The sequence below is a fragment of the Crocuta crocuta genome, unplaced genomic scaffold (genome assembly GCF_008692635.1).
Source record: "Crocuta crocuta isolate KB4526 unplaced genomic scaffold, BGI_CrCroc_1.0 scaffold337, whole genome shotgun sequence".
In the NCBI taxonomy this organism is placed as follows: domain Eukaryota; kingdom Metazoa; phylum Chordata; class Mammalia; order Carnivora; family Hyaenidae; genus Crocuta; species Crocuta crocuta.
In genome coordinates, this window is record NW_027528873.1 from 873,178 (window position 1) to 895,134 (window position 21,957).

The following is a 21,957-nucleotide window of genomic DNA, read 5'->3' on the forward strand; positions in this document are numbered from 1 at the left end:
ATATATATGCACCCAATGTCAGGGCACCTAAATATATAAAGTGAATATTAATACAACTGGAAGGAAAAATAGACAGCAATACAGCAAGAGCATGGGGCCTCAAAAGCCCACTTTCAGCAATGGAGAGATCCAGACAGAAAAGCAGTAAGGGAACACTAGACTTGACCAGCACACTAGACCAAATGGACCGAACAGACATACAGAACATTCTACCCAAAAGGAGAACAACCTACAGAATGGGAGAAAATATTTCGCAAACCATATATCTGATAAGGGCTTAATAGCCAAAATAATAAGGAACTTATACAACTCAATATTTGAAAAAAAATTAAAATGGACAAAAGACCCAAATACACATTTCCCCCCAAAAGGCCTATAATGTCATTAGTCAGCAGAGAAATGTAAATCAAACCACAATGAGATATCACCTCACACCTGTCAAGATGGCTGTTATTTAAAAAAAAAAAAAAAAAGATAACAAGTGTTGGCGAGGATATGAAGAAAAGGGAAACTTCATACACCGTTGGTGGGAATGTAAATTGGCATAGTTATTATGAAAAACAGAGTGGGAGCACCTAAAAAGATTAAAAACAGAGTTAACTCATTTCTCCAGGGTATCTCCCATGTGAACACGAGATATATTTGTTAATAAACTTGTTTTTCTGTTGTTAAAAAAATTAAAAATAGAACTACCATATAATCCAACAATCCCATTTCTGGATATTCCTCCAAAAAACTGAAATCAGGATCTTAAAGAGATACACTCCCATGTTCAATGCAGCATTATTCACAATAGCCAAAATATGGAAACCTAATAATCCATTGGTAGATGAATGGATAAAGCAAATGTGGGACATACACACACTGAAATACTATTTGGCTTTAAAAAAAGAAGGAAATCCTGCATCAACATGAATGAACCTAGAGGATATTATGCTAACCAAAAGCCAGGCAAGAAAGACAAATACCGTATGATCTCACTTACGTGCGGAAACTAAAATAGCCAAACTCACAGAAACAGGGAGAGAATGGTGATCATCAGGGGTTAAAACAGGGAGAAGATGGGAAAGTCACAGTCAAAGGGTACAAAGTTTGTTATGCAAGATATATATACTGTATTGTATACTTTGCTAAGAAAGTAGATCTTATGTTAAGTGTTACTGCCATACACAGAGATAAAGAGGGTGGAAGGAAATTTTAGGAGGTGATAGAAATGATGGCAGACTGATGGTGGTGATGGTTTCAAGGGTGAGTACTTATCCTCAAACTCGCTGAGTTGTATACATCAAGTACATACAACTTTTCACATGCCAATTATATCTCAGTAAAGTAGTATGAATGATGAATGAATGAATGAATGAATGAGGCCAAAAAAGCACTAAAATAAAACACAAAAATATTTTCTTTTTAAAGCTCAGAGTCGCCATAAACAAAAGATTGATAATTTGATCATTTTGACCACATAAACATTATTAATTTTGTGTGACCCAAACCACAATAAAGAAAACTGAAGGACCAACGTTGTGGACAAAATAAGCAGAAGAATGGAGGAGGGCTGGATTCACTTCCATGTGCTATGCGAACTCAAAAATTGGTAAGGAAATCATTAGAAAATTAGGCAAAAGAATGTGAACAGATGTCATAGAAAAAAATTAGCTTCTCTTAATGGGAAACTTATGAAAGGAAACATCAAGCAGTAGAAACACTTTACTGCGGTTAACTAGACTTTAAGCCCTTTCTTCACAATCTTAGGCAGAAACAGAAGCACAACCTGACTCAGTAACGATCCCCGTTGCCCTTCCTTGCCATGGGATTATCAGTGATTTAGACCCTCTCTCGCTGGACTGCTGCACGATTCATCCGGTGGTGGCCACAGTCACCTCCTGCCACTCATGAGAGCAGACTGTGCACAAGCCTGCCCAATTCCACGACATTGGCCACCAAGGGAAATTTTACACCATGGAAAATGGCAACTGCTACCTACTAAAGCAGAGAGTGGTTGTTAAATATCTACCGTCACATCACTAGATCCATCCCAAATACCTTCAAACCCAGGTAAACTGTCGCACTTCCTAAATGTTGTTTCTAACTGGGTAGAATCAAAATGAGGGTAAAGGCACCCAGTAAGAGACATAACTGTATGTGTTTTGAAAAGATCCCAGGCAAACCTGATACTGCACTCATGTGGATCAGCAGCCTCACCTGAGAACCCTAAGGACCCTATTTCATGGTTCCATGTATTGGCAGAAGGTCTGACAAGATAAAACTTGATGTCTTTCAGCTTCTGTTAACACCATAAAGCAAGACTGAGACATTTTGTTGGAAGACAACATGGCTGTCTGCGAGGGGAAAGCAAGAGACATTAGCTCACCTGGATTTCCATCTTCTCCTTCAGGGCCCGGAGCTCCTGAGTCTGCCTGAGTCGCTCCTCAGACTCTTCGTCCCGTAGTGACCCGAGGTTGGACTCCATCACACTGTGGGACTGCAATGCCTGCAGTTTCTGAAAAGGCCAGGATAGAGTTGTATTTAAATGAGGATCTAATCTTTGATGTTGTCTTTTACACCTCAAGCAATGTCAAAAAGGCACACCTTACTCAACCACAAACTCCATCTTGTCCTCACCAGACATCTACATGCCTGCGAACACACACACAGGTGAGCGTTCCCCCTCACCAGGATTCCCCAAGAGCTCAGTGCTCACACAGGAGAGCAAGTTCCCAGGGAAGAACAGAATTCAAGAACACAATTTCAAATGCACTAGAATTTTGCTGCATCCAAAATCTGGAGCTCACCAAACAGCTGCCCCCTTTCTTCTTCAGTCTCAAATAGGGGTATTCTCAGGTATTCTGGACCATTCCCTGAAGACTCCTGTCCCTCCTCCCACAAAAAAAAAATCCTGGTTGTCCCCAAAAAGACCAGGCTTTGTGTGGCTTGGCGTGGTATCACCAATATCCAACAATTCCTCAGCTAGCTGTGTGTAATCTGAAGGAAAAGGTACAGAAAAGTGGATCCTAGAGAAGAGGCCTTTCCACTTATGGTGGAAGACATATTTTTAAATATGTCACTGCTGCATTCACAAAAGTAAATTACCTCCATCTCTACTATTATACAAAACCAGTAAGACCCATTAAAGCTTTCAAGAACTGCAAGTTGCTGAGTTTAACCTGATATCATGCTTGCTAATCTTTAACTCTTCTCCACTGCTAAAGCAATATCCGGTCCAAATGTTAACCATTTCTAAACCCCTTGAGTATTTTCATAGAGTCAAGTGCTTTATCAAGTGTGTGCACAACCCTCCACTTCTTGTGTGTCATTTCTGCCTTCACACCGATGCTTATGACGCCCAGAGAGCTGGCTCTCCTGGCATTACAAAGCTGCACGGTAATTTCCATTCAAATGGGGACTCCTTTGGCTGCTGGATTTGCCCTACATCTTATCTCTCTCTCTTCAGTCAGGGAACTCAGCCAAAGTAACCTCACAGACTTCTGTACCAGGGGGGATATTTTGAGGAGAAATATCTTCAAAAAGTATCTCCGTCTCAATGGCCCTCCTGACAGCAAGGAGAATCTTTTGTTGTGTTATGAGGCAGACGGTCTTACAGTGTCATTCACACTCACTCTAAATGAAATCTTCTCTTTTTCTCCCCAGAATTAGAAAAAAAAAAGTATCCAAATACACTGAGAATTGAGTCTCCAGTTTGGTTCCCATAATAAAAATAAAATAATGAAATGTCACGTGAGAGGGGACAGGGAGAGACACATAAATATAAAAACACAGCATAAGCAATCCTACAGAGGAAAGACAAAAAAATGTTAAAAAATGTTTCAGTTTAGGAAAATGTGATCCAAGTTAAAAAGAAACCACGGATGGTAAGAAGTATGTCCTCATTCACCAAAACTTACAATAACCAAAATAACCCTCTTAGCCAAAATAACTTAGCCAAAATAACCCTCTGACCTTTGATAGGGTGGTTTCTGAACAGTAGCTCCAAATTCAAATCAATACCTATCTATCAAATGTCTGGTCAGCTAGCGCCACATCAGGGGATGAGTGTGAGTCAGCAGGGTGCAGGCCAGCTGGGGTGGAGGGGGGCATGGAGCTGGGGGATAGGACCATGAGGTCCATATGGTGGGGTAACATCTTATCTCCCACAAATCGTTCCTTACCACACTGCAGGACCATTTAGGATGGGAGAGACTGAGTCACTACAGACACACCCCCACACCCCCCCAACACACACACAGCTCTCTTCTCGACCCCTCAGCCATCCCTAACCTTGGCTTCCCATCTCAGGCTGAGAAGATGGATCACCCAAAACTCCAAGCATATCCTATGACAAGCCCCTACTCAAAAAGTTGTCCAGGTGTTTCTTTAGCAAAACACGGAATGATTGTGAGAAACGCAGACAGTTCATTTTCAAAAACAAGAAATGATTCTCCTTGATGTTAGAAGGACCAATAAGAGCTAAATACATTCTGAAAATATTTCTCCTCAAAACGTTTTCCCTGATGTGGTTTTAGTCATATGGATTTATATAGGAAGATACAGTCTCGGGATAACCTTAATAAGGTTTTGCTGAATTAACTTGACAGTATATCCAGTAGAAGAGCAGAGGCTTTCAAGTTTAAAAAAGTTAAGTTCAAATCCCAGGTCTACCTCTTAGTAGCTGTGTGACCTTGAGCACATTATGTGAACCTCAACGCCTTCACCTGTAAATGAGGAATAATAATAGTTTTTTTAAAGAGCTATTAAAAAGAAATTATAAACCAGGGGTTCCTGGGTGGCTCAGTCAGTCGATAATCTGACTTCGGCTAAGGTCATGATCTCACGGTTACTGGATTCGAGCCCCGCGTTGGGCTCTGTGCTGACAGCCAGCTCAGAGCCTGGAGACTGTTTCAGATTCTGTGTCTCCCTCTCTCTCTGACCCTCCCCTGCTCATGGTGTCTCTTTCTCTCAGAAATTAAAAAAAAAACAAAAATTAACAAAATTAAACTGATGAATGTAAATCTGTGGAAGAGCTATATGCTTCTTATCTTTCCAGATAAGTTCGTGAGTTCGAGCTCTGCATTGGGCTCTATGCTGACAGCTTGGAGCCTAGAGCCTGCTTCGGATTCTGTGTCTCCCTCTCTCTCTGCCCCTCCTCTGCTCGTGCTCTGTCTCTATCTCTCAAAAATAAATAAACATTAAAAAAACAGAAAGGAAGTTATAAACTAATAATGAGCCTATTTTGAGAATGTTAAGGTTGTTTTGTTGTTAGTGAGAATTAAAAGTGTTCTGCACAGGGGCTAGAACCAGTTAATACACTCAGTAAATCTTACCATCATGCGTGATCTCCACAGACCCAGCAGAGGGCCTAGCATGTAGCCAGTGCTCAGCAAATACCCACTGGGAGAAAAATGCATTCATTAAATTTGCCTCATATTTCATCCAGTGACCAAAGAAAGCCCTTTGCAAAAATAAACAATGTCTAGGGGGTTCCTACTATATACCAGACAATGTTAAGTGCTCTCTATGTGCTAATTTAATCAGTTCAGCAATCTATCTTAGAGAAAAGAAACTGAGGCACAGGAAAGTTAAGTAACTCGCCTAAGGTCACACAGCCAATGTGATAGAGCAGGGGTTCAATCCCTGGCACTGGCCTCTGGTATCCAGCCTCACAGATTAGCCTCCAGTGGCAGATGAAATAAAATGAGCACAAAGGAAGAAATAAATTTTGAGAACAAGTAAACAGATTTTCAGCAAAAAAAACCCCCACAAAACAAAACAAAAAACAAACAAAAACCATTGAAAGTCTTTTGTGTTGGGTACCTCTTCTAGAGTAGAGTTATGGTTGGCAACACTTTTAAATTCATCCCAAAATAACTTTTTTAGCTTGTCTATTTCCTCATATAGTGTGGCCCGCTCTTTTTCTTTCCATTCATCAAATTCTTTCTTAGCGTCTATTTCCTTCTGACGAGCAATTTCTGCTTCCTGGAAAGAAAAGCAGGAACAAGAGAATCACTAACTCCACGTTATGGCCAATATTTACTGAGAAACTGCTCGGGCCCCTTGTCTGTGCAAGTCACTCTGGAGACCCAAAGAACATTCATCCCACATTGTTTGGACATGGAGTGGGACAAGTCTTATGTGAACTGTAAAGTCCCTCGACGATAGAGACCCTGCCTTGTCTCTCTCTGTGTTCTGGCATAGTTGGTGCTCAGTAAATGGATGCTGAGGAAATGAATGTAGAATGAAGAAATGAAGGAATGAGTTCACATATTTTCATTCTACAATTATCTACTAAGTACGTCCTTGGGACTGGACTTTGGAGTTTATCCAATCTCTGTTCTCAAAAAGCCAACCAGCAGTGTAGTGTAAGAAGTTACCATTCAGGTTCAAATGCCTGCAGAGGGTGCTGAATAATGCAGGACACAGCAATTCTCTCCTCTACTTTTGGCCATACAGATCTGGAAATATAATTGAATTTTCCTTTGCAGACGACCTAAGATCATTTGCCACAACCTGGAAGATGCCATCCTAGCTCTGACTCCCAGCTCCGGGAAACCAGCCAGACTTCTGGTGCTGTGGGACACCCGTGCATCAGGGGTCTCCCTGGCGTTTCCTCTCTGTGCCCACCTGGAGCTGCCGGTGTCTCTCGGCCTCCCTCTGGGCTTCCAGCTCCCCTTGGGTCCATTTTAGCTTGGCCCGGAGCTCCTCCAGTATCTCTTCCACTGGCTGTTCCTGCTTCTTCTGCTTCCCTGTGGGCTCCATGCAAAGACAGGGTGACCAGGTTAAGTCAGAAATTTAGCGGCGTGCAGTTCCTTGCCTATGCCATCTGTCACCCCTCAGTCTGAGACTGCTTTGCCACTCCCATTGGGCACTGACCACGGGCAAATGACATAACCTCCCTGACCCTCCATTTCCCCAAGTTGGAAAATGGAGATAATAATAGCACCTAACTCAGAGGGTTATCGTGAGGATGAAAGGTGACAGTGCAAAGTGCTTAGCATAGTCCCTGGCATGACTGCTCAATAAATGTGAACTATGACTGTCGTTGAAAATAACTATTTTGGCAATACTAACACACAAATGTAAATGCAAAATTGGTAGAGTAACAGAAGCAGAATACCAAATAGCATGTACACAGTGATTATTGATACAAAAAAACGTATCTATGTATCCTCACAGCCATCAGAGAGGAGTTTGAAGCAGTGAAAATAATTGTAGTTTTAAGTTCCCTTTTTTTCAGAAATATAATATACTATGAAGTTTCAAACAAAAAGAAAAAGAAGTGTACATTATGAAGAAAACTTTCAGCTAAAGTTTTTTAAGTGTAAACTTTAAACTTTCTAAGATTAAAAAAAGAATGAATTATAAAAGAACATTCTAACCAAACCACATATAGATAAACCAAGAGTTACAGGTTAATGAAAAAGACACCAATTATACTTGAACAGTTGCTATTATTTATTTTTTGAGAGAGAGAAGCGGGGCTCGCAGATGTGCGGGGCTCGAGCTCACCAACCTTGAGATCATGACCTGAGCCAAAGTCAGATGCCTAAGGGACTGAGCCACCCAGGCGCCCCCACATTTGTTACTTTTTGAAGTACCTTTAGTGACTGTTAGATAGATGGTGCTGTTATTAAAACTCTAAGCCTTTCTTTGAAAAGAGAGATGGTTTTTCTCAGACTGGACTTTTTGCAAAGAAGCAATTTTAGACACAGTAGAAATTAATTTGGGTTAACAAAGCGATTTAGGATGATATGAAATAGGAGAGTAGAGGTATCTGAAGAGCCAGCTGCCTGAGAACAAAAAGGTCATGAATATTAATTTAGCAAAAGTGGCCTTAAGAACATATTTTCCCTCTCCTTCAGCACTTAACCTTAAGAAAATAATAAGGAATATGCCCAAAGATTTGCATATAAGAATGTTGATCATCATATGATTTATAACAGGAAAATCTATGAGTAACCCCTATAAAGTAGGAAATCATGAAATAAATTATGATAACTGCATTATGAGATACTATTTAGCCATTAAAAATCATGTTCTCCAAGATAATTGAATGACATTGGAAAATGTGATATATTCTTAATTGAAAATAAGCAATAGTCACAGCTGCATACTATATGATTATATATGTACACAGAAAAATAATAAAAGACAACACACCAAAAAATTAACTAGGTGATATTGTTGATGGTTTTTATTTTCTCTTTTCTACTTTTCTGTATTTAAATTTTCCAGGTTAAAGGCATTTTGTCCAATTCTTTTATTGTGGTAAAATACACGTTAACATAAAATGTAGCATCTTAGCCATTTTTTTAAAGATTTAATTAGAGAGAGAATGTGCCTGAGCATGGGGAGAGAGGCAGAAGGATAGAGAGATAGAATCTCAAGCAGGCTCCATGCCCAGCACAGAGCCCGACGTGGGGCATGATCCCAAGACCCTGGGATCACAACCTGAGACGAAATCAAGAGTTGGAAACTCAACAACTAAGTCCCACATCTTAACCATTTTCAAATGTACAGTTCGGTGGTATTAAATACATTTATAATGTGATGTAACCATCACCACCATCCACTTCTGTAACTTTTTTCTTCTTGTAAAATAAAAACTCTGTATGCTTTAAATAACTTCCCATGGTCCCCCTACCCCCAGCCCCTGGCAACCACCATTCTACTTTCTGTTTGTATGAATGTGACCACTCTAGATACCACATAGAAGTGGAATCATACAGTATTTGTCTTTTTATGGCTGACTTACTTCACTTAGCATAATATCTTCAAGGGTCATTCCTATTGTAACATATTACAGAATTTCCTTTCTTCTTAAGGCTGAATAATATTCCCTTGCTTGCATACACCACATTTTCCTTATCAATTCATCTGTCCATGGACATTTAGTTTAGGTGCTTCTGCATCTCAGCTACTGTGAATAATGCTGCTATGTACATCAGTATACAAATGTCTCTTCATAGACCTACCTTTTTATCAGAAAACTTCATTTAAGAAGTAGAAAATCTGTTTTCCCTTAGCAGCCTCCAATGTAAAATCAAAAATAATTAGATATCTAATAAATGCATAACAGCTAGGTAAATGGTGCTGTTTTAAAACTCTATGGGGCACCTGGGTCGCTCAGTCAGTTAAGCGTCCGACTTTGGCTCAGGTCATGATCTCACGGTTTGAGTTCAAGCCGCATGTCGGACTCTATGCTGACAGCTCAGAGCCTGGAGCCTGCTTCAGACTCTGTGACTCCCTCTCTCTCTGCCCCTCTCCCACTCACTCTGTCTCTCAAAAAATAAATAAACATTAAAAAATGTTTTAAAAATACCCTAAGTCTGCTCTTTGGAAAGGAAATGAAAATGAAGAAAAATAAGAAACAGGTTTTATTTAATGGGATATTTTTTAGATTTATGTTATGTGATTTATATTTTCACATCTGTATTTATTTTATTTGTTAGCAGCTATTTCTTATGGAATGGTAAAAATGGATATAAAGTATGCAAATCTCTTTATGGGAAAACATACAGTCTTTATACTCCTTTTGGATTTGAAATGGTAAAATTAAAGTGATTAAGTCATAATAAGCTCATGTACATACAAAAGGTCAAAGAACCAGTCTAACTGCTCATTAACCCCACTGAAGGTCATTCATGGTTAGCATCAGAGAAGAGCAGATTCACAGAAGGCTGCGAGATAAGGACCCTCCAAAGTCACCCCATCTGACTGCCCCATTCACAGCAAAGGCCACTGACACTCAAGGGGAGGGGCACAGACTGTGGTCACATAGTAGAAAGGGATAAAGCTAACAATGGAACCCAGCTGTCTGACTCCCTTTTTCTCTACACACATTGTCAGAAACCCTCCCAGGCCTATGTGGGATGGATCTCCCCAGTGTGGACGGCGGGATCACCACCTCCTCTACTGGATGATGAGGCCTGAGGGCAGCTGTGGTGGTGTATGTGCCCCGCACTCACTGAAGACCAGCCCAGGCCCTTCCACCGTCCCAGGAGGGCCACCTACACTCACCACCTTCCGTCATGCCCGCATGCCTGCGCTGGATGTGGCCCCGGAGAAAGGTGGCATTCATGAACGTCTTGTCACACAGGTGGCACTGCACAGAAGAGAAACAGTGGGAAGTGCGGGATTAGATCACCTGGCTCAGCCTGGGTTTCTCCCAAGATCCAAATCCCCATCTCTTTGGGATCCCTGGGCTGCTTCAGAAATGAAGAATTTGATTTGAATACTACCAGTGCCCTAGGGAGCAGTGAGTGCTGCCTGGGTATTTGATTTATACTGAGGAGTTTTTGTTGGTTTTTCACAGGAGTGATGATGGTCTTGTGTTTAGGTTTAAAGTCGGAGTCCTCGCCTTTTAGAGATCCATACTGAAACAGTTAGAGATGACACCATATGCCTAACACACCTGAAAGTAATGCAGGGCTGGGGGAAGTGGGTAGGGGAACATGCGCAGAAGCACTGGCCATGGTTGACAACGACCGGGCTGGGTAGTGCAAAAATGAAGGCTCATTACCATACTCTCTCTTTGGTACATGTTTACATTTTTTTCACAATAAAAAGTTTAAAAAAACAAACAAACAATGCCCAGGTCCCACCCCAGAGTGGAGAACCACCAGAGCATAGGATAGCAAATAATAGTATCTCTAACTCCACTACACTCTCCTCAAGCATTTCAGACACTGCCAATCCATCACATTGTGTGTTCACTGCAAAACTTAAAAATTTTTCCAACACAACTTTGCAGGCTGCCAATCCTACTCAATCAGACTAAGAGGGCAGAATATTTGCTAAATTTACACAAACGAGATGGAAATTGTCGGTTGCCCCCAATAACTTGCCCCTTTTTCCTTAGTTCTAGAAACCCTGATTTTTAGCCGGTCATGAGGTTAATGAGAATAAACACTGTATGTCCCAGCCTCCCTTGCAACCAGGTGCAGCCATGTGACTGCATTCTGGCCAATGACATGTAAGCAGAAGTGATATATGCAACTTCTAGAAGGTGTCATCCAAGGGTCATGATAGTACAATAACCACTTCTTCCTCTGAGAACAGAACCCCAGTTTTCTCCTGGGGAATTACCCTGTCCTTTACTCTCCATCCATGGACTTTGGTCCATCCCCTGCTCCATGGTGGGACCTGTGACCTAGACAAAGCCAGTTACAACCCTGATTTCCCAGGAACCTGTGAGTGGTCCCAAAATGGGTAGGAGACCCAAACACAGCTAAACACAGGAGACAGTGAAATACTCGCCAGGTTTCCGGGACCAAAGTAGGCCCTCCATCACTCCAGCCTTGAACCTGTGAAAATCAGATGCTGGCGTTGCTGTGGCCCAACTTGCTACCACACAGATAGCATCTTCCTAAGAATGGAACCCACACTGAGGAAGAGTCACCAAGAGCTGCAGAGAGACAAACTAAATTCTAGTGCCACCATCTGATTCCTAGGACAAGCCACCACTGAGTCCCACCGTGGCTCTGGATTTTTCAGTTAAATTAACCAAAATTCCTTCCTGGCCTAAGCCAAGTTAGACTGGTGTTTTATCGTTTACTACTGAAGAGATTCTGACCCTTTTGATCGTAATTAACATTACATCAGTTATATCAATTACCCATTCAATCAATTAACATTGTACCATACGATTCCTTCTGTCCCACACCCACTCCTAAACTACAAATTTCTTGAAAACCTGAATGAGGAGGACTTGTGCCTGCATCCTAAGAACAGGGCCTGGCCACCATGACAATTCATCAAACAGCTGCAGCTGTCCCCAGGCCACACTTTCCATGCAGGTGCAAATGTTCAAATGCCACTCTGGATAATGAACCATCACTTGGTTGAACGACGGGGTCACTTTTCCAGAATGGGCCTGGTAGTATCAGTCCATTGCTACACACCAATTCTACAGACACACACACCTCTTACATACACCGTTTAATATCACATTGCTACATGCACCCACAAACCCTTCAAACACACATTCTTGCCCTCCATAAATACATACACCTTTACACACACACAAGTCCTTCATTCATTCACACACAGCATAAATACATCTTTATATGCACACTTTCACACACAAGCATGTTACACATCACATACACTACATACATATACACACATACCATGCACAGATGCATGCTCCAAACATTCACATGTGAGACACACATATTCACACTGTTCTTAAATACTATCCTCCACACATTCACACACGCACATCCTGGACATGCACCCTCTCCATAAGCACACATGCAAACACATCCTTCATATACACACTTGCCACACATATACAATCTACAATCTACACACACACACGTGCGCGCGTGCGCGCACTGTGCAGAACTTGATGAGATATCTCTACCATCTGCTTCTAACCTCAGTATGCATGGCCCCCAGCAACCCCAGGGTCCAGGGCAGTGGTACTGCCCAAGTGGCCCAAGTGGCTGGGTGGCCTCCTGTCTCCCACCCTGCAGCCACTCCTCACCGTGTGGTAGCCGTGGGCCCCCGTCTGCAGGAGCAGCTGCTGCAAGGTGCCGATCATCTTGCGACGCCGGCGGCTCTCCTCCCGCACGCCCTTGAGCTCGTCGGCCTGGCGACCCAGCTCCTGCTGGCCTCGCTGCTGCTGGCCCAGGCTGGCCTGCAGCCGTGCCTCAAGCTGGGCGACGCTGGCACTCAGGCAGTCCTGGCAGTGTAGCAGGTATTCGATGGTGAGCTGAGCCAAGCGCAGCACCTTGAGCAGCACCGGGTCCACAGGCTGCCCGCAGCGGCTGCACGCCTCCCGGTCCAAATTGCAGAAGGTGACACCAGTGATGTTCTCCTGCAGCGTGGCCACATCCAGCTCCCGTGCCACGCGCTCCACATCCAGGGCGCTGATGCGCCTCCAGTCCACACTCTCAGAGCGAGGCTGGAACTTGAAGGTAGGGAGTGGGTAGGCCCCAAAGTGGGGGCTACCCTCGGCAACGGTAGCAGGGGACTGCATGGGCTGGGGGAGCCCTGGGCTGACCACTGAGGGGGAGTGCCACCAAGGCCACGGCAGCAAGCAAAGGAGCTGAGAGAGGGCCTGGAAAGTGAGGAGAGTCCAAGTTAGGCAAAATGCATGTGGCCATGTGTACTGTACCCCTGGCCAGCAAGAGCCTAAGTGGGGTGAGGTGAGGGAGTGTGCAACATCTGTACTATGCCTGGATGCTCAGGCATGGCAGGAGCTGGGTAAGGCGACGGTGTGGGCTTTATAATCACACCGAGGTGGATTCAGATCGCAGATTCCCATCCTGAAGCCTTCTGTGTCCACTGGGGAGCAGGGGTTTACTTTTCAGGCTTGTAATGAAGAATGGGGCATTGAGTCCCCTCCACCGTGCCCCATGCCCAAATCCGCTGCAAGAGTACCTGCCAGGCATCTTTGTCAAAGGGAGCTGTCAAATGTCTAAGTGGTCCTTCTGCAACCCAAACTGATCTCAGGATCAAGTCTAATAACTTGCCGTGGAGGCAGAGCCACTCAACTTGACTGCATCCCATCCTCCCACCTGTAATTACAAGATTATAGCAGAACAGGAGTAGACTACATCTCCCAGGGGCCCCAGCTGCAAAGTGTGACCCTATGACTATGCTCTCCTGGTAGGATGTGAGTAAAATGATGGGGATGCTTGATACGGCAGCCATGTCTCTGCACACAGATTGTGCTCAATCCATTGTGGTCTTTTTTTCAAACCTAGTTTGAGAAGAGGCCCAACATGTCGTCAAAAGACTCAGATTCTCCTCTCCACTCTCTAGGTAGTCACAGAAATTGTTCGCTCTCTTTAAAGCGTAACCTGACAGTAGCAATAGGTTTTTAAAATGAAAATTCCACTACTAAGAATTATACTTTATCCTACAGATAAACTTATACAAGTGTGCAAAGGTGTTTGTGCAAAGCCCGTCACTGTTGTGTTGTTTGTAACAGCAAAGTACAAGAAAAAATATAAGAAAGTGAAGTACAAAGTACAATAGGGGATACAAATGGTATCTCTGTACAACGAAATACTATGTAGGTATTGATAAGAATAAGGCAACTATTAGGTGGCTCAGTCGGTTAAGCATCGGACTCTTGATTTCAGCTCAGGTTATGATCTCATGGCTCCTGAGATGGAGCCCCACGTTGGGCTCTGTACTGACAGTGCAGAGCCTGCCTGGAATTCTCGGTCTTCCTTTCTTTCTGCCCCTCCCCTGCTCACATGTGCATGCTCTCTCTCAAAGTAAATAAATAAACATTAAAAAAAAAAGAATAAGGCTACTATTCATGCACTGATATAGAATAATGAGCGTGTATACATATATATACACACAAAGAGAGATTTCCATATCTGTTTGAATGATAATATAATCACATCTAATAATAATTTGCAAAAATAAAGATATGTATGTATCACTTCTGTAACTGCCTATATCTATTCTATATACCTATATATCTATATTCTATATCTCACATTAGAATGGTTGCCTGTACAGGAGTAGGGAAATGGGGTGTGAAGCAGGGATAAATAAATAAATAGGTGGATAATGCATCAACAGGAGATGGATAGACAGGGAAGCCTTACACAGACCAATAGTGATAATGTTACATATAAAATATATATGCATGTACATACACATACATGAATGATTCAAATTCATTACTCATATACAATAATAACTAAATAAAATATACTAATTTATTATTCCTATATATGATTCATTATCTCCAACATTTTGTAAGCATAGACTATGGTATTTCTATAAACATAAACAAGCTGTGAGCAATGGTTGCCTCTGGGATTGGGAATGGAAGCTGGAGACCGATTTTCCACTCCTCACCTTTCCATACTATTCAAATTTCTTTACATCATCATCTATTACTTTCATAATTTTTATTTAAAAAATACAACTTCCACCCTTGAACTCTGAATCTGACTGGGGGAACAAGGAGTACAGGTGACCCTATTTAACAAGTTCTTTCTAGATCAGACTTCTCAGCACAAGATGAAGTCAGAGGAGAAGTCACTGACCTCACGAAGGAGAAAGGCCTTGAAGAAATGGTGGGGCTGAATTTGCAAAGTGGGAAAGGGCCTTTCCTGACCTCCCTGAGCCTTCACCTGTCTTTCTCAGGTGAAGGCTCATAGGGTCCTTGAGATTCGGAGGAGGTGCAAGGCGCAGGTACTCAGTAATGTCCCAGCCCCAGAGAATCGAGTGCCACACACAAACTGTGTAAACACAAATTTATGAAGAGGTATCACTATTCCCATTTTACAAACAAGGAAACTGGTATCTAGAGAAGGTAGGAGTCTTGTCCCAGGTTGGGAGGCCAGACTTGAAGTACAGCTGGAGGTGCATCTGGTTCCAAAGCTTGTGAACTCTGAACACTGATTCTTGAAGCTATCTGTCCTGAAACTTCGCTTTGATCAGATCATGACCCCTTATGCCTCAAACTCCTTCATTCATTCACTCATCCCCCTTCTCATTCACAGCGTGCCTACTTGAGCCAGGCCTAGTGCCTGGCACTGACTGGGGCTACTGAGGTATATAAACTACACACCTGCCCTCTACCCAGGAGCTCAGCGTGGCCCCTTGTTGCCACAGTACAGTGTCCAAACCCCTTAGCCTGGCCTTGAAGACCATCCACAGGCTGCCACTGACCCCCCTTTTCCACTTCAGTTCCATGCTTCCCTTTCTCAGATACCCCTCCCCCAAATATACTCCAAAACCAAAACTATCCAGCCACGTGCACCCCCATCACGGCCATGAGAAGAAGATCAGCCCATTTCTACTTAACATGTTGCACTACTTTAAAAAAAAAAAAAAAAAGGGAGACAGGAGACATGATACTTACCATTCTCAGCTCCAAGCTGCCACTGTGTCACTGGAGCCCCAGGAATCATTGCCACAACAAGCTACGCCTCGGAGCAACAGAAGGTTACCAGGCATGCTGCGGGGTAACAGGATACCTGCTTCCTGTCCTTCCTGTCTAGGAGCTCACCTAGAACTCAGCGTGTAACTATAAAAGCTTTAGCCTCAGAGGTTTGCCCACACTCTTCTCTCTAAGATTAAGGCCAAGAAAGCACCATCAGCAACTCTCTCACTTCTCCTACCTCTTTGAATGTTCCATCCAGCCTCTTTCTGGAACAGTTACTATCCTTTTACCCTTCCTTCAATGTGGGGGGAGAGTTGGGGGGGACAATGCCCCCATGAACTCTGCTGTTCATTCACAACCCATCCCTCCTTGCACACTCTTCCAGAAGAGGAACTGACACATAACCACAGCGTCAGCTACCGAAGGCTTACTTTAGGCTGAGCCTCAGCCACTCCCAAATCTATTTCTCGCTGTCTCATCTCTCTCGGGACCTTCAGATCTGGCCTTCCAATAATGACTATACCAGAAATTGCAAATCCAAACTCCCCCAGGGCCATGACAACTGATTCCCTACCTTAGTGTCCAAGATATAATTAGGCAGCAGTTCACAAAGTGTGGTCCCTACCAGCAGCAGCAGCAGCAGCAGCAGCAGCTGGGAACTTGTTAGAAATGCAAACCTCTCAGGGCGCCTGGGTGGCTTAGTCGGTTAAGCGTCCGACTTTCGCTTAGGTCATGATCTCACGGTTCGTGGGTTCGAGCCCCGCGTCAAGCTCTGTGCTGACTGCCAGCTCAGAGCCTGGAGCCTGTTTCAGTCTGTGACTCCCTTTCTCTCTGACCCTCCCCTGCTCACGCTGTCTCTCTCTCTCTCCTAGAAATGAATAAAACATTAAAAAAAATTAAAAAAAAAAAGAAATGCAAACCTCTAGGTTTATTGATTCAGAACAACTGTGCTAGGGAGTGTTGGGGACTGAGGCAAAATGTGTGCATGCCCTTTAAAAGGGGCAGCTCACCTGGTGCCTCAATTGGTTGAGCGACCAACTCTTGATTTCAGCTCAGGCCATGATCCCAGGGTCATGGGATTGAGCCCCACATCAAGCTCTGTGCTAAGCCTGGAGCCTGCTTGAGACTCTCCTTCACTCCTCTCTCTCTCCTTCTCTCTCTCTCCCCATTTGTGCTCTCTCTCTTTAAAATAAAAAATAATAAAATAAGATATTAAAAGGGGCAGCCATCACTGGGCTTTGGCCATATGGAAATGGATTTTATGCATCCTTCATTGGCTAATTCTAAATTCTAATACCTAAAAAGATATTCAAAGATCTTTATGGGGGCGCTAGGGTAGCTCAGTCAGTTAAGTGTCCGACTTCAGCTCATGATCTCATGATTCGTGGGTTCAAGCCCCACATCGGGCTCTATGTTGACAGCTCAGAGCCTATGTCTCTTCCTCTCTCTGCCCCTCTCATGTTCATGCTCTGTCTCTCTCTGTCTCTCAATAATAAATAAACATTTAAAAACTTTTTAAAAAGATCTTTATGAGCTGTTTTCAAACTACCTTTCTAGCTGCATCTCCCACTTACTATATTACTTGCTGTTCACACATTCACACCTCTGGGATACTTATTTATAGGCACTGTTTTTAAGTGCTTTATAAAGAATAACTCATGTAGGGCATCTGGATGGCTCAGTTGGTTAAGTGGCCAGCTCCTAATTTGGGGTCAGGTCATGATTTCACAGTTTGTGAGATCGAGCCCCATGACGCTGCGCTGGTAGCGCAGAGCCTGCTTGCAATTCTGCCCCTCGCCTGCTTGCGCTTGCATTCGCACTCTGTCTCCCTCTCTCAAAATAAATAAATAAGCATTTAAAAAAGAATAACTCATGTAATCCTCAGAACAAGCCCTCAAGGAGGTACTAATATTATACAAACCATAAAGAAGTAAAGAAGTTTGCCCCAGACGTAGGAGGCAAGATCCAGACCCATGCAGCCTGGTTAGAGTCTGACCTCTTAGCCACTATGCCATGCTGCCTATTGGTAGAGATGGACCTCCACCACTTCCTCCTGCTCCTACTGCACATGAATGAATGGATGCTTCAAGACCTTCCTCACACCTGACAGCCACCATAAATCCTTCCCAGGCTCAGTCAGAAAGCCCTGCCCTCCCCTGGGCTCCCAGAATCGCGTATACACTCCTCTGAGCACCTCACCATACTCCAGTCTGTACTGGTGTGACTATGCAGCATCCATCATCAACAAATGACTCCTAAGCCCCTACTAAGTGCTAGGCACTACGACTGGCACTCAGAATTGATGGTGACCCAGGCAATACTCCCTGCTGTTGTTAATAAAACTAGTTAACAGTTCTGGAATTGTGTGCTCCACACAGAGTTGTAAGGCATGCCAGGCCCTACCCCACTTAGTTCTCATTACAACCCAGGGTACAGAGGAAGAAAATTAGATGTGACCCAAGAAGGCAGAACGACTTTCCTAGTCACACGACTAGTAAACGATGGTGTCTGGCTCCAGAGTTCTCCAGAATGAGAGAAAAATACACAGAAATTACCCTACAGACTGATAAGTGCCAGGGTAGGAGCTACGACATGGTGCAGTGGGTATACCAAAGAGAGGCCATACCAGGACATTCCTGTCTCCCTCCCCCCGCCATTCTCCCTCAGCTATAAGTTCCCCCAGGGATGAGGCCATGGCTTATCCATATCTGTTCTGTTCTAACCCCTAGCATATTACTTGTACTCCAGGTTGCCATTCACCTGAGCAGAAGGGTCAGAGTTTCTGTGTACCAGGCACTGTGCTAGCCTTGCTATTTCTAGCCATCATACAACCTTGTATGTAGCTCTCATTTGCCTCATCTGACAAATGTAGAAACTGAGGCTCAGAAAAGCTAAGACACCTGCCCCCAAGTCACTCAACTGCTAAGTAATGAACCCAAAATTTAAACCAGGTTCTGACTCCAAAGCTTTGGAATTATGTCAGGCTACCTCCTGCTGATGATGATGGTGACACACAGATTACTTCTCATCATGGAAATGACACTACCTGAGATCTCTTGTCCAATCTCCAAGAACGGAAAGATTTTACAGGAACTCACAACAGGATCGGTGCCGGAGACCCAAAATTCTCTCTGTATCTCCACAGAGCGTAGCTGAACACGACTCAACTCCACAGCTTGTGTCCAGGTTGGGATGCCAGGAGACAAAGCCAAATGAGAGTACTGCAGGTTACCTGGAAACCACGTACCCCCATGGGCAGGAACGCAGGGCTCTCTCCAGACTGAGTTCTCAGCACACTGCTTTCCCCACATCTGGGAACAGAAACACAAGGCAGAAATGACTCGCCATCATTAGGAAATCCGAGGCCGTGCTAATCATCTCTAGATGTTTTGATGGGGTCCCAGGAAACTTCCCAATCCTAGATCAATGTCATGAATGAGTGGACCCCAAAGAACGCTATTTATCCTAGCATTCCAAGGTTGCTTCATTACTGAAGAGATGGTTTATACCTGGGGCAATCCCACAGCCAAGAAAACAAGCTTTCTTGCCTTACACACCCACAGTGATGAGGGGTTCACCACCTCACGAGGAAGTCCTCCCACAGCGAACCAACTCCTGGAGACTTTACCGTTCCTCTGAAACCTGCCCCCCTATAATCTGTCAAAGATAACTTGCACAAAATCAAATGGCTGATAATGTTACTATAAATTGACGGCTAGACTATACCACCGCCTCTGCCACCTTACTGTCTCTTGTGCTCCCTCAAGTATGCAGCCAAAAGGAGCTGTTAGAGGAGTCAAGCTACCAAGGCGGCTGCCAGGCAATCGTTTCCAAACCTGCCCTGGCTCCAGAGCCACCTTCAGCCGGAGGCGGAGGCGCCCTGGGAGCCCGGGCATGTCATTAGTGCTAATTGTTGTAGCTGCCAAGGAAACCTTCCCAGTTTGCAAACAAGCCAGGCTCACACCAGAGGCAAGGGAGCCCTAGGGATCCCAAAGAAGACGGGGGTGACTCAAGAGCTCTTCTGGAACACTATCATTACACATCTTACTTACTCTCTGATTCAGTTGTTTTCTAAAGAAAGGTGTACCCTTGCTACTCCTTCATGCCCTTCACGGGGGCTGTATTTACTCCCAGAACCATCAAGTAGCACACAGCTCTCCCTTACAGCTGGCTTCCCTTCCCACTAACTTTAAGGAAGTATTTTTCTTTCTTCATTTTTTAGTGTAGTTGACGCACAATGTTACATTAGTTTCAGGTGTACAACCTAGTGATTTGACAAGTTTATCCATTATGCTATGTTCACAAGCATAGCTTCTATCTGTCCCATTACATCGCTACTACACTATCACTGACTGTACCCCTTATGCTCTGCTTTTTATTCCGGTGACTTACTCTGTAACTGGAAGCCTGTATTTCTCTGTAAGGAGGCATTTTTAAAAAATAGTACCAATGGTTTTCTCAAGAGCCTCTCTTAGGTTTTTGCCATAAAAGAATTTTCTTTAAAATAAAAATTGGGAAGGGCACCTGGGTTAAGCACCGGACTTCAGCTCAGGTCATAATCCCGAGGTTCGTGGGTTTGAGCTCTGTGTCGGGCTCTGTGCTGACAGCTCAGGCTGGAGCCTGTTTCAGATACTGTGTCTCCCTCTCTCTCTGTCCCTAACCTGCTCACAGTCTCTCTCTCTCTCAAAAATAAATAAACATGAAAAAAATTTTTAATAAAATCAAATAAAAATTGGGGCAAGGGCTTTAACTGGCATTGCTTAGGAGAATTTTAGAGGGGAAGACTACAAATTGACATGACCTATCTTCCTGCGTGCGGAATTGTCAAAAATCACTACTGCTTTTTACATCCAAAAGAATACCAGTTTCGAATAATATACTGGTGCTTTCTTTCCCATAGAGGAGTCGCTGCTTCTTAGTAGGTTTTCTCTACCTTCAGGCATCAGAGCCTCACTGAATCCCCTCCTAGAGGTACAAAGGCCTCGCTGGTATTGCAGGTAGTTAACCTTAACCCTGCTAACCAAGACAGGCCCTTTCCAAAAGGGGGCTGCAAGGAAGTTCAGAACAGCCCACCAAGTTGCCCCTTCCCTGCTCCTGTCTGTGTCCACTGAGCCACAGGCCTTTTGACCAAACTTCAGCTCTGTGGAAGAAGCATTACATTCCACAAAGGAATTCAGGATCCGGTTCCCAGCCTGAAGCATATACCTTAGTGAGACCATTTTATCAAGTTGGATGGTATCCAAAAGTATCTCCACATGAGGAAGATGTCTCTAGACCCTCCTGCTGACAGAGACAGGGAAAAAAAAAAAAGATTTTATCAACCACTTGACTGTAGGAGTGGCCTTCTCTAACTGGGGTTGTTCTCACTGGCCGGTCCTCAGCTCCAGGAGGCCAGGAGGAAGTGATGAGGGACCTTGACACAGGAGGAAGACCACTCACTCTGTCTGCAGACGCAAGTATGAGAGGCCACAGTGAAAGCACCTCACTCACCAGGCTTCTCTTCCAAGTGCTATGCTGTTAGAAATTAAATTCCGGAAACAATGCAGGGGCAGGTAGGCGCCGGGCCCTTAGGAGTGCTGGGTGAAGGCGAGCCCCTGCTCAAGCCCTCCGGCCCCTTCTAGACCTTCGCTCCTTCCTATACAAGGCAAGTCTCCCCTGGACTTTATCTGCATGGACTTCAAAAGGAAAATACCATTGCTGTCTCCGGCTAAACTCCAGCCCCAGAGTGCAAGAGGGACAAACCAGAGATGCCAATGTTTGTTTTTAAATCACCTCATTACCAAAGGGTCCCCCTTTACCTGCAGAACTCAAAGCATCAAGCCCCCCAAGCCATTTTATTTTTCAAAAAGTAGGCATCCAAGTCTGTCCGTCCAGGGAAGCCCAGTCCTGGGGTGCAGTCATTCCTGCTTCCCTCCCGGGGTACCTCGGTCCCTGGCAGGCCGAGAGAGCTGGATTTGGGGGCCCGCGCGGGGCGCTGGAAGCGGCGGTCCAGAGGCTGACCCGTGGCTCCGCGGCCGGTCGGTCCCCTGCAGGGCGTCGGAGCACCTAATGTTTAACCTCCTGCAGCCCGCGGCACCCGCAGCTCGGACGGCGAGGGCGTT

General features: G+C 44.3%; 1 protein-coding gene across 5 annotated transcripts in view; it reads right to left on the reverse strand.

Moving 5' to 3' along the window:
* The window catches only part of DZIP1L (DAZ interacting zinc finger protein 1 like), a 41,677-nt gene that overhangs the window by 19,450 nt on the left and 270 nt on the right, over positions 1-21,957 (reverse strand). Inside the window, exons 1-7 of one of the 5 annotated variants that reach the window (XM_077756648.1) lie at positions 21,780-21,849; positions 18,903-19,167; positions 12,482-13,057; positions 10,012-10,096; positions 6,616-6,737; positions 5,809-5,970; positions 2,372-2,500 (exon numbers count right to left, since the gene is read on the reverse strand). In XM_077756648.1, coding sequence (XP_077612774.1) covers positions 2,372-2,500; positions 5,809-5,970; positions 6,616-6,737; positions 10,012-10,096; positions 12,482-12,976 — 993 coding nt within the window. In that variant the 5' untranslated portion in view covers positions 12,977-13,057; positions 18,903-19,167; positions 21,780-21,849. Of the gene's footprint in view, positions 1-2,371; positions 2,501-5,808; positions 5,971-6,615; positions 6,738-10,011; positions 10,097-12,481; positions 13,058-15,835; positions 15,882-18,902; positions 19,168-21,061; positions 21,084-21,779; positions 21,850-21,957 lie in introns of those variants that run through there. The other 4 variants (XM_077756645.1, XM_077756643.1, XM_077756644.1 and 1 more) reach the window with 4 other exon arrangements.